General features: G+C 42.9%; 1 protein-coding gene across 1 annotated transcript; it reads right to left on the reverse strand.

Annotated features, from left to right (window-relative positions):
* Nucleotides 1-1420: 1420 nt before the first annotated feature.
* On the reverse strand, nt 1421-15909 carry ICOSLG (inducible T cell costimulator ligand). The gene is made up of 8 exons (XM_069872759.1): nt 15805-15909; nt 11912-11952; nt 9599-9958; nt 8855-9139; nt 7126-7302; nt 6337-6372; nt 3168-3553; nt 1421-3024 (listed from the first exon to the last, which is right to left on the reverse strand). Exons 1-7 carry the CDS (start codon nt 15816-15818, stop codon nt 3543-3545), a joined length of 924 nt encoding a protein of 307 aa, XP_069728860.1. The 5' UTR covers nt 15819-15909; the 3' UTR covers nt 1421-3024; nt 3168-3542.
* Nucleotides 15910-16171: the final 262 nt, after the last annotated feature.

Consider the following 16171-nt stretch of genomic DNA (forward strand, 5'->3'; position numbering starts at 1 on the left):
TGGAAGGTAATTGTACAAATTGCCTTGTCATGTAAGTCTGTCTTGAAAGATGAATGAGACAAAAGCTACTGGTCTGTAGCCTGTCATTCCCTTGGCTGCCAGATGCAGAGATCACCTCAAGGAACATGTAAGATGCCCTTAATAGTTCTCAGGTGGGAACCAACTCACAATGATTTCATTCTGTATTATACAATGAATATGGTAAAGGTGCTAATGCCACATCTCACACTGAGAGGAAGAGTCCCAAGAGCCTACATAACTTCTATGGGGTGTGTGTGGATCCTCTTCCTGTGGAGCTGGGCTGTACTCAATTATTCTTTAAAGCAGTTTCTCTTGCCCTGGAAAAGAAAGAGGCTAGAGGTATTACCCTTACGGGGTTATGTGAACTGCTGTGTGTTTGCTACAAACATGAAAAGGATTAACTTTGCAATCTGGAAAAGCAACTAATAAAGTATCATGTAGCATGAGGAGCTACTGAGAAGAGTGTTTGGAGTCAGGGTCGTTGAAGTGGAAAAAGGGAAAGTGTTTTTGAGCAAAAGAGTTATTTCAGATCTCACAGGGGAAAAGATTTAAATAATGAATTTGACTAGAAGAGAATGGATTCAGATCACTAAGTAGCAATGCATACTCTCTCTTGGGGCTTTCCATCTGTGGTTTACCAGCCATGCCACAACGAAAGCCTTTCGCTTTTCTGTGAAAGTGAGTCCGTTTTACTTAGTCTTCCCACAAAGCTGCATCAAGAGGTGTTTTCCTTTGCTTGTGTTTAAGTTGCTTGGGACATGCATTTAATGTGAGCTGCTACCTTTAATGAAGAGAAACAAGAGGGACACCAGTGCCCAAGTACAACACTGACCTGGGACAGTACAATGAAATGGTTTCAGTTCTGGAAAAGGGAAGATGGGTTGTATCTTTGCTCTACTAGGGGTTGTTAAATCAGGAGAGAAAGGAATGTATTAGCTTAGTGCTGCCTTCTGTCTACTGCATGGCTTTTGTTGAGTTTGTTCAAGGTATTTTCTTGTGCAAGCCAAAGGCTAAATTAGCTTAACAGTATATTGTGAAGAGATTGCTAGGTAACTTCTTACATATCTAAACAGTTACAGCTTCTTGTAGTTGCACAATATAAAGGTGGAAAACTGTTCTTAGAAAAGGCTTCTGTCCGTTACAGCAGCACCAAGAAGCTGAACAAAACAACTTCATGTGATAGACAGCGAGGAAACGTCTGCAGGACTTCTCACTGAACCACTAGGAAATGGTTACCCTTCACATCCGCACAGATGTTGTTCACAGTTTTAAGGTGTCTGCAAGCTTGCATGATTTCTTCAAGAAAAATCTCTTTAGAGTTCACTGAAGACTAGATATAGACCCAGAAACTATCTAACACCTAGATTAATAGATATGAGAAAATACAAGGAAAAACTGATGTATAAAGTAATTTATGGCACTTTGGCAACCTTATCTGATGAATATTTTGAGCTAAATGGCCTACCTGATAGGGTATGTTACACTTGTAGATTTGAAGGCAGTAGAGGACAAAAGCGAAATTAATAAATAAAACAGAATATCTTTCACAGACATTCAAAATCAGCAAATATACAATATACTTTTTTTTTTTGACATGAACAGATAAAATGTCTTTAAAAAACCCACAACTGTACATGGTTATTTACAATCTAAACAGGAGACAGGAGCTTAATTAATTAGCTGCAGCTTGGTTTTTGTTGTTTTTTTTTGAAATCCAAACAACTTGCCCATCCTTTTCAGATTAGTGAGTAAGCCTAGATTGCACCAAATAAGAACTAAACTAGCTTTTCTCTTAAATGATGTGGAGGCTGAGCCTGTGCAAATGCCCCCAAGATACTGGCACAGCAGAGGTACACAGCTACCCAACTCCGAGCCTCCTTGGGAGTATTGCATCAACAAAAGCTAGTTGTCTATTGCCATATGGTTCTGGATTCCATGTGATGGGAAAACAGGACCACAAAATTTATCTTCATTGGGCTGGGATTTGAAAGTTGATCTTGATATTAAAAACAAATGTCTTCTCTCACAGTTGGCACTGGAATGCGTCCCCTATGCAGAGCTACGGCAAACAAGGCTGAGACCTAATCACAAGATTGGCAGAATTTTAGTCTAGCAGCTGACACAGGAGAAGCTAAGTGTTTCCAGGGCTCAGGTTAAAATCATCTTCACTCCCTTGTGACAAGATGGTAAGAACTGCTCCACCTAGGCAAGAGAGCTAGTAGATTCCTCCTACTTCAAAACCTCATATCATCAGCAAAGTTTACTGCTCTGCTATTTTCAAGCAGTTGCTCTTTACTCACTTGGGGCTGAACCAGTGAGGCACAGACAATGGCAAAAGGAAACTGCAGTTCTTGGCTTTTCTTGGCTTTCTGGACAATCATGGAGAACACAGTGATACAGGCTGCACTCTTTTTTTTTTTTTTTCTTTTCAAATTTCACTTTACAATCCTCTGTGGAAGCCACAGGGACGTGCTTAAAAGAAGATTAGCTGAATTGAGCAGATCTCAAACAGTTTTTGTTCCATCCTGAAAAGGGCAAGTCCAGGTAACCCAACATTATCATAGTAGAGATCAGTTTTTAATTGGTCAGATTTCCACAGCCTGTTCTTTCACACAGTAGGCACTGGCTTCTGTTGAAAGTGGAATTCCCCTTTTCAGTGGAATATTCGGTAAAAAACAATGTTGATACCAAGTGCATTTAAAGAATTCATGTTCTTTTAGATTTACACATGCACTGCGACTCCCATTTTTGGAGGACTGGGTCAAAATGTTCTACCTAGTTCTGTACCCAATAACACGCAGCTGGTGAAACTAGGTAATGAAAGGATGTACTGTAGATAAAAAGAGGTGCAAAAGGTCACAAATCTCACTTTGCAGAGAGTCCTTCAGTTTTCTTTTTCGTTTGTTTGTAGCTGCCATTCTTCACATTCAGTAGTCATCGTTGGGGTAAGCAGAAGCGGCCAGAATTCTCATGCTCCTGAAAGGCAGTTGCTTCTGCTAGTAACTGGTTGAGTCCCCATCCCTGGAGGTGTTTAAAAGATGGGTAGGTAAGGTGCTCAGGGACATGGTTTATTGGCAGATAGGAATGGTTGGACTCGATGATCCAAGAGGTCTTTTCCAACCTAGTGATTCTGCGATTTCTGTAACGCAGTCCTGAAAGGTAATAACAAGACACTGTGCACTCAACAGATTTCAGCACTCTAGCACAGAGAATCTAAGTCCCAGGCTTACAGCTTTCTCCAGTGCAGGAGCTCCGTGTGCTGATTGACTATCACAGAGCACTGTCCAAAGTGGTTAGCTGGTGTGGTGGTATGACTGTTGTGTGGACACAGCCAGTGGCTGGAACAGTAATCCAGCAGATTTTTCTGTCTCTTGTGTTGGAGAAGCTTTATGTTGCCATCTCTCTTGGCATGCACTGCAGAAATATGTCACTTGTATTGCGAACAATGCTGCCACTGAAAGAGGGGGTGACACTTCTCTTGACACAGCTCCAGATGTCCAAGTAGTTGGCAGACTTTACATTTAGACAGGTGCTGTAAAAACAAAAAAAATTCTTTTAAGAGAAAACCGTTACAAAAACCCCCCAGACCTAATACTGTCCTACCTGTTTTTCCTACATAAACAATGGAACAAGCTGCAAAGATGTATTCATGCTGAAGAGAGAGAATTGGCCGGGGTGAAGCCCTGCCTCTACTTGGGTACCAGAGATATGGGGGGCCCTCTGTCCTTGTGCCCCAGACTGAAAGTGCTTCTCTCTATGTGCAAATGTAAAAAGTCGTCTTCTGCTAATATGTCCCTCCCTTGTGAAGGGATGCCAGTGTCACCTTTGGTTTGTTTTATGCTACTTCAGAGAATGAGATTCACAAAACCTAGTGGACAAGAGAAACCAGCTTCTCAAGGCTCCTCTACAGGCAATGGAGGGATCCCTCCATCGGGCAATTCAGAATTGCTCCAGCTTTGCATTTCTCTTCAGTGGAGCACCTTGCCTCACTGACTGTAATGATGCCTGGAGAGACTAACCCCACTGGGATGAAGTTATTCTTCTTCAGTCTGCCTTCTCTGCAGTTTCCAAACCATTCTTTCTAACAGCAAAGCTAGTCTTGGCAGCCTCTTTTTGTTTAGCAGCATGACACTTTTTTGCAGTACGTGGGATTGCCACACCCTGTGAAACAATCCTACCTTCTACTTCTGTGGGTTTCACTTTATGTAGAACCATATTTACATTGGTATCGAAAAGCAAAATGCCATGGCAAAGTATCTCTGTGAGTGAACCTCCACAATGCATTATTCCCTACCTACCACACAAAACTTGTTTGAAAATTTCAATTATCATAATAATAATTTCTCCAAGAGCCCATCTTTTGCCCCAAGTTAGTATCAGCTAGTTCTAAATAACTTCTGACAGATACTGATTACTTCTTTCATTAAGAAAAAAACAGAACAGCAACAATTCTGGACTGACAGAGACTTGCCAGCCTGCACAATTTTTTTGCCTTGGTGTTCAACTACCATTACCCTTGGGTATTTTTTCCTTATACCTAGCTCATATCCTCTTTGTTTAAGCCTGTTGTGCCTTAAGTGCTCTGTCTGCTGGGTTGGGATAATAAACCTGAACTTGTCCCATCCTTTTTAAGGACACTCTGAGAGGATTGTTATTGTGCCCTTAATCAGACTTGCCTTCTCCATCTTAAAAAATGTAACCACTTTTTCATCAGAGATCACATTCCCTAGATCGTTCTTATTTCTCTGATATTGATCCAAGTTGCCCTCAAACTGGGATGCCCAAAAGATGCTGCCTTCAATGTTTTACACGGCTTTGTTGGAGGAAAAAACAACCAACCAACCCTCAGAGGTGGGACAGCTTCTGATAGCAGTGAATCACCAAAGCTGCTATCCCACCTTCTCTTCCACAAATGGTGTGGAGACATGCCAAGGAAAAGATGTTGTGTGGAAGGCAAATGTTTTTGTTCTGTTGCTAATGAACAAATCACGCTACAGCAGCCTTCAGTATAAGATAAATATTTACTCCTATTGATGTCACAGATATTTTTCTACTTATGGTCTAAGTCCAGGCATCTAATCAAATAGGGCCAGGAGGAGAAAAAGTTGACTTAAATGAACTGCTTGTAGTATGCTAATGCAGCTCTCAGAAATGGAAGGAGAAAATCCATCTGCCTATGTTATGCTCTACAGGATACAGTGTAATGCCTGTTGATGTTCAGCAAACATAAATGTTGTGGATCAGTCTGGGGTTGCCTGACGGGTCTGGAAAAGAACAGACCATTAATCCAGTTTGCATGACCTCCAAAGAAGTTCTAGAAAAAGTTTTTGGTGTTTTTTTTTTTTAATTTAAGGATTATATGCCTGTACTTGATATTATGAGTTGAGTACATTCACAGCATCTACCAGGGCAAACTATGTTTTCACAATTACAGTTTTTGTTGAACTGCAGTATTTTCTCTGTTTTGCAAAGACAGTCATTTGCTTCAGCAGAAACTACCAAATGAGATCTAAAATAGGCTGATATTTCATCCTCTCTATACTGTTGCAAGTCACCTGTGTTGAGTTTGTTTTTCCGAATTTGTCTTAGACTTTTCTGTCCTATTTTCCCCCACTGTAATTGATAAATGAATTTATAAACCAGCTGACCTGCAATATTGCATTCTTGCTTATAAAAAATATGAACATCTTGAAGGCCTTTTTTTTTTTCTCTCCTTTTCTTTTCTCTCTCTCTAGGGAAGTGGAGTGCTTGGTATTTTTAAATTGCATGTATATACACTCAGGTCCATAGATATGAGCATATAATGTTCTTGTATCCCAGCTAAAGGCCTTCTAGAATATGGTGCTTAAAAAGGCAGGGAGCAACCATTTGGTTGATGGGCACTGACATAATATGAAGTGATAAGTGGGCAATGTTGTCCTGACATGAAAATCAGCATTTAAAACAGATTTTTCAAGTCTGGCTCTGCCTGGCTTATAGCATAATCCACTCATTTTGATGGCAACAGCAGCTGCAAAATAGCTGTAGAACTGGAGAGGAGGGTGGCTTCAGCCTGTATGCTTTGTCTCCCCTGCCGATTTGCCACATCCTTTGTCCAGAACTGTTGATGCAACTTCTGGGAATAGAAACTCTCGGGCTGCCTTTGGTGACACTAACAGAACTCAAGGAAAAGCCTGAGAGAAGTAGGGCTACCACTTTCTAGACTTGAGTTTGTAACATTCAGCAAGCCTAATCCAAAGGCTTTGAGCTGAACTTGACTTAACTTCATAGCTTCAATAATTACTCTTGAAGCAAAGTAACATTTTTAATACTTACAGTTGAGTCCTCCTTTGTCTTCATTTGGTTGGACATCTGTTGAAACAAAAGCACTGTTTTAAGCATTTGGGATAGATAACTACAGTCTGTATATGCACATGATTAATAGTAAGAAACATGCATCAAAGTTGAGGGTTCCATCTGCTAAATGCTTTTTGGACAGCGAGACGCAGTCCATGCTCTATTTGCTTACAATCTAGGTCACCTTATCAGCAGGGATTTTTTTGGGTCAGGAAGGGCCAATTCCCCATGAGAAGCCATTAGAGTTAGTGTTAATCTTAGGGTTAGAGTTGCCCCCATGGAGAGCTCCCTAGACACTTAGAAAGCTGCGTGATCCCAGTGAGATCTCAAATGTTTAACTGTCTGATGAGTGACTCTAAAGCTCCCAGGACTTACTTATCCCTCAGATTTCTGCTTTGTATTGTGCTAAGTAGAGTCAGCTGTTGACCCCTATTCCTGTTTCATGGAGGAGCATTAAACATCCTGCAGTGGTTGCAGCTGAGAAACTGTGGCCTGAGCCAGCACAAAGTCTGAGTTTCTATCGCATCTGGAAGTTAACTCCTGTAAGGCTCAGGTGCTCTAGCAGAAAACCATAAAGAATAACAAGTCCTAGGGCACTACATGTCCTCCCCATGGCACCCCTGTTTTTTTGATAACAGCATGATTTCTTGCTGTTGTGTGCAGGCAGCTTACTCATACCTTCTAGCAATGTGCCGGATGACATGAAGTATTTTGATAAATGAAAAAGAATTCTTCAGATTTGGTCATGCAAGTGAAGGGCTTTGTTACCTGAGTAGGAAATTAGTTTAGAGGATCTCCGTCTCCACAGCCAACAGGTTAAACCAACTAGAAGACCTATCAGAATGACAATGGAAATGATGCCAGCTGCTTGAGCACCTCTTCCATTTTTTTCCAGGTTTTTGTGACTTTCTGTGCTAGAACTATCACTTTGATTCTGCTGTGTGTCTGGAATAAAATAGAAAAAAAGATGTAGTAAGGTGTAAATGTTCATATTTCCTATGAGGCAATTTTTGGACACCATTTTACACACACAAATTTCTGAAAGACTAGTATCACTGATTCTGGTGGTTTTCCTTCTGAGCAAGGCACAGCTTTAGCTTACATGGTCTAATAATACAATGTCAGTTTATTCCTCTCTGTCATCATAGTGCATGCATCTCTCCTTCTTCATTTTTGTTCTTCTTTCCTGCCAGCCTTGGGAGACTGTATGCTGGACCTTGTATCTAGACTCAGTTCAAAATAAATCTATAAAGAATCTACAATGTAAATCTGATGTTACTCAGAAAAGCATGTGAAAACCTGTTTCTCTGAAGTTAGTGATGAATTCCCATTGATTGCTGCAAACTAAAGGTTTCAAATCACAACTCTTACTCTTTCAGGTGTGGCAGTGCTTTTTAGAAGCCAACACAAAATAATAAGATGCAGGTCTTTTCCCCCAGAATATGATAAGACATAATGCCAGTAGGAAATCAATGACAAGTTTGTTTAGTTTTCCTTTAATTTGGGATGACAGTAAGGGTATGCTATCACATAAACACTCCACTGTGAAACATTTGCTTGTGCACACAGTTTTTGTTCCTGGAAATAGTTTCTACCATTTGGCTATGTTTGTGAAATCAATGGCATTAAGTCCAGACTATGTGATCCTTAGCATCATCAGGTAAATTGACTGTGGATATCCAGTTACAGTTATACAAGCAATCAAACCTCCTTGCATCAGGGTGCAGAAACTTGCAGGAGAAAGGTGCGGTGGGAGGCCAGGCCTGGAACAGCAATGAGATTGAACAGCCACCTTCAGATAAACTCTCCCACTCCAGAGACCTTCTCTACAAGTGTTTGGAAATCATGAAGTCCACTATTGGTACTATAGTTATAAATTTTATTAACTTCTTTTTAAATGGCTTTCTGTTTTTGTGAAGAAGCGAGTGGCTAAATACTTGTTTTTACTATTTACTCATATTAGCAATAAATAAAATATTATACATGTGCTATTGAGTATATTGTTCTATTGGGTTAATATTACCCATTTGCTACAGGCCTACTTCAAATAGTATCCTGTATTAAACTGACTTTTGGAGACTGCTTAGTTTCAGAGATCTGTTTTCAGAGTAAAAAGCAAATGTGAGTGCTGCAAAGCAGTCAGATAGGTGTTCAGAAATTGTGGATCTACTATATGGTGCCCCCTGAAAAATAACCTGACTCCCCAAGTCATCATGGTCCCAAAGAACCGAAGGGTAGAGCCACGTGACTGCCCCAGATGCAAGAGCTTCTCAGTGCCGTTGCCAAAACAGGCTCGATGGGGTGTTCGCTTCAATGTAGAAGAAGTAAACATAAGGTCCAGGGCTAAGCATAACTAGCTTGAAACAAAACCTGAATTCATTTTGGCACTTTTTTGGAACTACTGAATTAGTGCGTACTCTTCAGTATGTATCTACAGAGACACGCTGGCTGATATTCCCGCTCTCTAGAAAATACTAAGTATCAGGAAGAGACTTACAGTTGGCTGACAGGCTTTCATGCAGTATTTTATTTTCTATGGAGCACTCTATTTCCATGTTCGAAGTGGCATTAACCTTCAGTGTGCTAAAAACACTGTAAGTGCCATCGGGGTGGGGGGTGATCTTTAGCTCTGATGGAGACAGGTGGCTGTTGTCGGTTTTATTTATCCAGTAAACGCTGGGCTTTGGGTACCCATTGCCAGACTTGCAGCTGAAAGTAACCTCCTCTCCAGTGCTGTCACTGTTTCTTATCGGCCCACTGAGTATTGGTTTGCTATAGCTAGCTGGAAAGCAAAAGAAAAAGAAATAGTCATCAACAACATTTCGACATGGGTTCTGAAGCAGAAGATCTAGGTTTCACATGACCCTCATGACACGAATGGGAAACACCTGCAGGTTTTGTATGTAAGCCAGAGAGTTGATAGAATTACTAGAAGGGCAGAAGACTGACGCCAAACCCAAAGGAAGAAGGTAACTTCTTAAGCTGCAGTCACCTAGTTGTGTACAAGAACTCTTATATTAACGAAAACCAAGACGGAACACAACCCCCATGCAATGGACAAATGACCGTTATGGGTATTCTCTCAGCTTTATCTCTATCTGTAACATTTAAATTGGGAAGACTTTATTTCAGCAAAGTGCTGAAGTATATTTCATGCTTAAATGTAATATTGAAATGGCATGAATTTGAAAAGCTGGTATGAGAACTTAGGTAGATATGTGTAATTAATACAAATTCTTACCCGCTAAACTGAGAACCACTTTTGCCTGGTGAATCACTTTGGTATACTCAGTTTTCTGCAGTACTACACATTTGTATGTATGTTTGTCACTCTTGCTGACGTTTAGCAGTAGCAGAGAAAAATCACCATTTTCCAATCTATCCCAGAATAACTGAGTCCTGTTTTTAAAGTGAATACACTGTTCGCTTTCGTTGTCTTGACCTGAGATCAGTGCATGTACCACTGAGCATTCCTCTTGATCATCGGCTATTTGCCAATACACTCTTAAATTTTTTAAGAGCAGTTCTCTTCCTCGATAAATGCAACTCAGTGTGGCGTTGTCTCCAGGTTTACCGACGATGATCTCCTCCAGTGCAATAACTGTAAGATAAAAAGACAGAGACTGAAAAAGGGAGATTATGTGGGAAGAAAGTTATTCTTTTTAAGGATATTCCACCACATGTGGACTCCAGTACTAGTATTTATAACAGGTAGGCCAGCGTGCTTACTTCGTAGTCATTGCTACCTCCTGTCTTCCCGGTTAATTCTCTCCATGTGTGTTTCTCTGTACATGTGTCCCTGTCTGCCAAAGGGACCTTTTACTATACAAAGCCTTCCGCTTATTTCTTTCTCTGAGGCCCAACCAGTCCAAGCATTCCCAGTCCCATGGATACATTCATGTTTCACTTTTCCCCACTGACTGGGACTGACTGCAGACACCTATTCAAGTCCTAATGCTTTAATAACCACTTTTTTTTTTTTTTTAAGTTAACAAAACTGTCATACAACACCAGGTAAATCACAATAAGTGGAAATAATGTTAAGAAAAAGAGTTACTTTGTGACCCCAAAAATTGAAAAAGGGGGTAAACCAAATATTTCTCAAAGTGGGCATGTCATAGCAATCACATTTTAGTGCTACCATTGGTGTCACTCTCTCAATAAATACACCTAGCCAGCAAACCCACGTGCCCAGATACCTCCAGTGACACATTTGTTAGACATTTATAACCCCTCATTGCTGCTCGAGATAGGCCAGCACATTATCTGGCTTTCAGGGCACTTTTCCTGGCCTCCAGACATGAGAAAGGCAAACTCTTTTCCTGGTGAGCAATGAGAAGGTGTGAGCTGACTGAGCAGCGATGCAGAAGGTACAGGTCAACTAGTCAAAAAGGGCCAGGGTGACTCTGACAGCAGCCTCCTTGCTGGGAAGAATGCATCATCTCCTCTGCACCTCAGAAACCAAAACCTCTCTGGTACAACTGGTTGCTGAGACCAAAGCAGTGTGTGCATGATAAATATTGGACTGGGGGTAAGCGAGAATCAGGCATGGGTTTGAATGGGGAGAGATTACAGGTGGGTGAATTAGGGATAGGAAGATGACAGGAGTGAGGGTTTGGAAATGTGGAAACAGAGCATGGTGAGGTGGGAAGCGGCAGTGGTTTAGGTAAGGAGGGGTATGTCATTGTAATGTTGCATGGGAATAAAAATAGCTCATCTATATATCTGAGTTGGGCACCCTGGCATAAAAACATTGCTGAAGCAACTACAGTACTTGCAGGGAGCAAGGCAGCATGTTTTCCAGGGCCTTATACTCTGCTGGGTGAGACAAAACATAACAGGCTTGAACTGCAACAAGGATACTGCAGCTGAGAGTTTGGGAAACCCCTTGCAGCAGCAGGAAAAGTGATGCTTTGGAAAGCATTGCCTGGGGAGATCGGGCACTTCCACCACTGTCATTATTTAGGAACAGGCCAGCCAGCAGCTCTTGAAACTGAACTTGGTACAGTTTGTCCCGATTTTGGGGCTGGGGCCTTTCCCTGATGACGTCCTTCTTGGTGATTAGGCAAGAACATAGAAGAGATGCTGAACATATTTAAGTATCACCAGGCGATGTCCTTACCTTTGCTTTGAAAGGGATTTTTGGAACTGTAGTAGAAGATTTACTAATATTGAGCACTTGATACACTGATGTCTGATTCTAATCATAATAGGAGTATGGAATTTATCCAGGGATGTTAGATCTGTAAAAAACAGCCTTATCACTGCACTTCTTAGGCCTCCTGTTGGCAGAGATAAATATGCAGGAATTTCTGTGAAGGAAGCAGAGCCATCTAAGCAAAAGGTCCATGAGGTCCTTTACTATTCTGCATATCAGAACTGACAGAAACTTATTTTTTCTTCCTTCCCTGGTGTCTGTCACACTGAGGAATTCTTAAGTGTCTTGCTGAAAACATGCAAACGTTTATATTGTACATATTACAAGTACTCTGAATTTGGCCAAATGCATTAAGGGAGGGCAGCTTCATTTATAACTGAGGCATTTTGAACTTACCAGCTCTCATGGTATGAAGGACCAGTAACAGAAATCCATAGCTAAAATAAAAAGCAAACACAAGTGTTATATGATAGACTTAAGGCTCTGTTGTTTACAGAAGCAGTAAGCCTAGTAACCATTGTTTCAGTATAGTAGCAGAAGTAGGTAAATTAGGTAGTGCTACTATGTAATGTCCCACTAAGTATTTGCATTTCTGACAGCTGCAAAACTTCTGTTCAAACTACATAACTCTGAGTGGGTGGCCAAGGCTGCAAATAGCAGTAAAATGCGCTAATATTGGAATCAGAGCAGAAGGCATGAAGCTGGTATCATGCCTGCCTTTCTTCTGAAAAATAAACCCTATAGATTCATTGGACAAATAGGTGCTGGAGGTAACCTGGATCACTGGGAAAGAGAGGGGCTGCACAGGCCAAAATCCAGGTCAAAGTCCTGCATCCCACTGCTTTGCAGAAACTCAGTGAGTTATGGTTTTATCTGGTTAAAGGGTGACAAGAAGCTGACCATGCTGCCCACCGTTTTGTGCACTCAGTAAAAACACATAAACAGGAAACGTGCTGATAGTGGGGAGCTGTGCAAAGGTTTTGCCAGAAAGAATTCGGCATGTTTGATTACTCCAGAGGGGCAAATCTATGCAGGAGTTTCCCAGGGGGGTTCTGCCTGCTGGACACTATAGGAAAACCCAGTTTAACCTGTCTATAAAGTCCAGGTGATTTAACTCTCATCCCACAGGGCTTTGAGATATATGCAACACTTAGCCTAAGAGTTACTTTAAAATAGCCTTTCACCATCATGCCTAGCTATACAATGTGCTCTCCTTCCCCGACACCTCTCTGGGAAAGGAAGACATTGGAAAGATTTTAGAATGTGAGCTGTGTGGCTGTAGTGGCCCACCTTGATATTGCCCCAGGTGCAATAAGGCTGCAAAGCTGAGTGGATGGGCAGAGGGATATAAGAACCTGCTCATCCCGTTTCCCCAGCTCACTTTTGCAAGCTAGGAAGACTGTGAGGCCACACTGTCCAAGTGCAGCTCATTCTGTTCCCTAGTTCAACCTTCAACCAGGTTCAACGCTGAGCCAAGGGCTGGGACAATGGAAAACACTGACCCTAGCAGCCCATGTCTCCCATGTGGGCTGCTCATATTCTTCCTGTCAAACCAATCCTGCCCTCCCTGACCCTTCTCCCTCCAAGCCTTAACCTAAGCTTATTCCTCCAGCAGCCATTTCTCGCTTTGCTTTCCTCAATCAGTCATGCTTTACACCATCTCCCTCTCTCTTCCAGGCCTCCTGCCCTTTCCTCACAGTTCCTTCCCCTTCTGTTCAGTCAAGCACCAGGAATTGTCCACCACCTCCCAGGCACAGCATCACACCTGCTCAGCTCTACTCCCACCAGCTGCCTTGGTGCAACTTCAGTCTCCCCTGCCATGGAGAAGAGTCTCTAATTCCCACCTGCCCCCAAGACAAGGAAAAATTGCCCAAACATATTTGACTTCTCATAGACGTAGTAGAAGATATTCCTGACACAAAATCTACCTCCGCTTGAACCCTGCCTCCAGAGAATGAGATGGGTGAAGTTTAGGGATGAGTCAGTCTGAATTGTACTACTTCTACATGAAGAAAACATTTTCTTACCCTTTTCTGTGTCCTTTGAAATGGTTTCATAGATGAAGTTTCGAAAGTTTAAGTAGATGCCCAGTGTGAAACATTTCTGCTCTAATACTTACGTTAGTAAAATCACAATTAGTCCTTACTTCAGGTCTCCTGAGTAAACATACCTTAACACTCCAGGGAGGCAGCTCTGTTCTGTTCTCTCTGACTGACTTTTAGTGGCTTTTGCACGTGGTTTTGTATTTCTCTTGCATTTGAATACTGTGCAGGAGCTGTCACTTTTGTGCCAGGCTTGTAGAGATGTTTGAACAAGCTCACCTTAATGTAGTTCTTAATCATTCTTAATCCTGTGGCTGTGTTTGTTTTATTGTTCCCCACCCAAGTTAAAAACTATGGATATAGTAAGTCATTCGAATTAAACGGAGACCAACAGTTGACTGATCTTTATGGGACTCTTCAGGGAATTTCCCATGGCAGGCATTTGCTGATGCCAACAAACATTTAGATAGTCAGCCAGAACCGATCCTCTACTGTATGTATACAAAGCGGATCTTGGTTTCTTGTTTAACTAAATGATGTCGCAGTCAAGGTTGGATAGATTTAGAGATACTCATCCTCCTACTTGGAGGAGGTTGCAGCTTCATTAGCGGGGGCAGCATCAGCCCACCATGCTCCCCTGGAACAGCTTTAATGCCAAACTCCTCTTGGAAAAAGGGAAGAAGGCTCTTGGCTGCAGAGAAACCTCTCTTTTGCCTCATGTGTACGCTCAGCCCGTGTCTGTCACAATGACAGTGAGCTCCTCTAATTGCAGGTGTAGCTGCATTATTTTCTTGATTTCTCTCTCTATTTGTTAAAAAAATTTTTTTTTAATTCTTCCCCACACCGTCCCCCTCCACACTTTTTTTTAAAATGTCACATCAAATGGGAGAAAGTTGCACTTCCTCTTTCATACATTCTTGTCTGGTGAGATTATTCTTCTCACCAGCATCTCAACTTTTTCATGCACTGTTTCTTTTAGAGTCGTGGGATGTTTCTGTCCCAGCACAAACTAAGACATCCTGAAGTCTGCAGTAATAACTTCAGGGCTTTTACCCCACTAGTAAGATTTGCTTTATCCCCTAACCCTGTAGTGTCATCACTCTTCTCCTACCAGTAGGTGCCCTGGATAGGTTATCTGTGAAGCTTTTTCTAATGCCTAAGGTAAGGCAACACTAATCTCATGAGGCACTGGAACAGGTTACCCAGAGAATTCATGGATGTTCCCCCTGTGGAGGTGTTTCAGCCCGGACTGGATGTGGCTTTGAGCAACCTGATCCAGTCGAAGGTGTCCCTGCCCATGGCAGAGGGGTTGGAACTGGATGATCTTTAAGGTCCCTTCCAACCCAAACTGTTCTTTAATTCTGTGGTTCTATGTTCACAAGCAACAGGATCATATTTCAGAGCAATGCTGTGACACAAAGGCTATCAAATGGCTGATGAGGGAGAGTAGAGAGGAGGGAGCCAGTCTAACACGGCTCTTCACTCCATCACAGAAATGAGAATGGAAGACAAAAACTGGAAGCAAATCCAGGCCACCATCAAGGCGGAGTGAACGTCTAAGGTTGCTGAAGAAGTTGTTAAGAGTAAGAACAACAAACTATGGGGATGAACCACCTAGTAGCATAAAATGCCATGTGGTTCTGCTTCTCTGGGGAGTTGTAGGATAAACCTGGAGGTCCCTTCCAACCCAAACCATTTTGTGGTTCTATAATAAACTGAGCAATAATAATAATAAAAAAAGGTGGGCTTACTTGCCTTCTCCCACCATTCATATTGGAGCAAAAAGACTCCTTTAAAGGCTCATTCATTGCCCCCAGCCTCTGATGGCCGAGGACAGAGGAGTGAGGGCTCTCCTTGGGCTGACCTGCCAAACCTGGCCTCCTCCGGCTCACCCCTCACCTGGGATTGCTGCCTGTCCCATCGCTGTCCCGGGAGGGCACCCCGCACCACCTCACCCCCAGAACAGGATCACAGAACTATAGAATCGCCAGGCTGGAGAAGACCTTTGGGATTATCAAGCCCAGCTGTACCTCATATCCCTCCTTGGACGCCCCTGCCAGGGGCGGTGGATAGAATCATAGAACCATAGAACCACTAGGTTGGAAAAGACCTTTGGGATCATCGAGCCCAACCGTACCTGCAGTGCAATGAAACCCGGATTTCTGCCCCCCCAGCAAGCATTCCCCACCCCACCCGCCCCAAATCCTGCTTTTTCGCCCCCTCCCCGCGTCCCAGCGATTCACTCACCGCCAGGGCTCCATCGCCGCGGGGCAGGAGCCGAGCCGAGCCGAGCGGAGCCGAATCTAGCCGAGCGGAGCCGAGTCGAGCCGAGCGGAGCCGAGTCGAGCCGAGCGAAGCCGAGCCGAGCCGAGCCGAGCCGAGCCGAGCCCGACTCTCCCAGGCTGAAGCCAGCCCCTTTGCCCCCCCGCGGCTCCTCCCGCCGGGGATTTCCGCCTCCCGTTGGTGCTGCGCTCACGGTTCTGCGATTATTGCGCTACGACCACCTCAAAGGAGGCTGTGGAGAGGTCGCTGTTGGTCTCTTCTCCCAAGTAACAAGGGATTGGACAAGAGGGAATGGCCTCAGGTTGCGCCAGAGAAGGTTTGGATTGGATGT

Source organism: Phaenicophaeus curvirostris, chromosome 1 (assembly GCF_032191515.1).
Source record: "Phaenicophaeus curvirostris isolate KB17595 chromosome 1, BPBGC_Pcur_1.0, whole genome shotgun sequence".
In the NCBI taxonomy this organism is placed as follows: domain Eukaryota; kingdom Metazoa; phylum Chordata; class Aves; order Cuculiformes; family Cuculidae; genus Phaenicophaeus; species Phaenicophaeus curvirostris.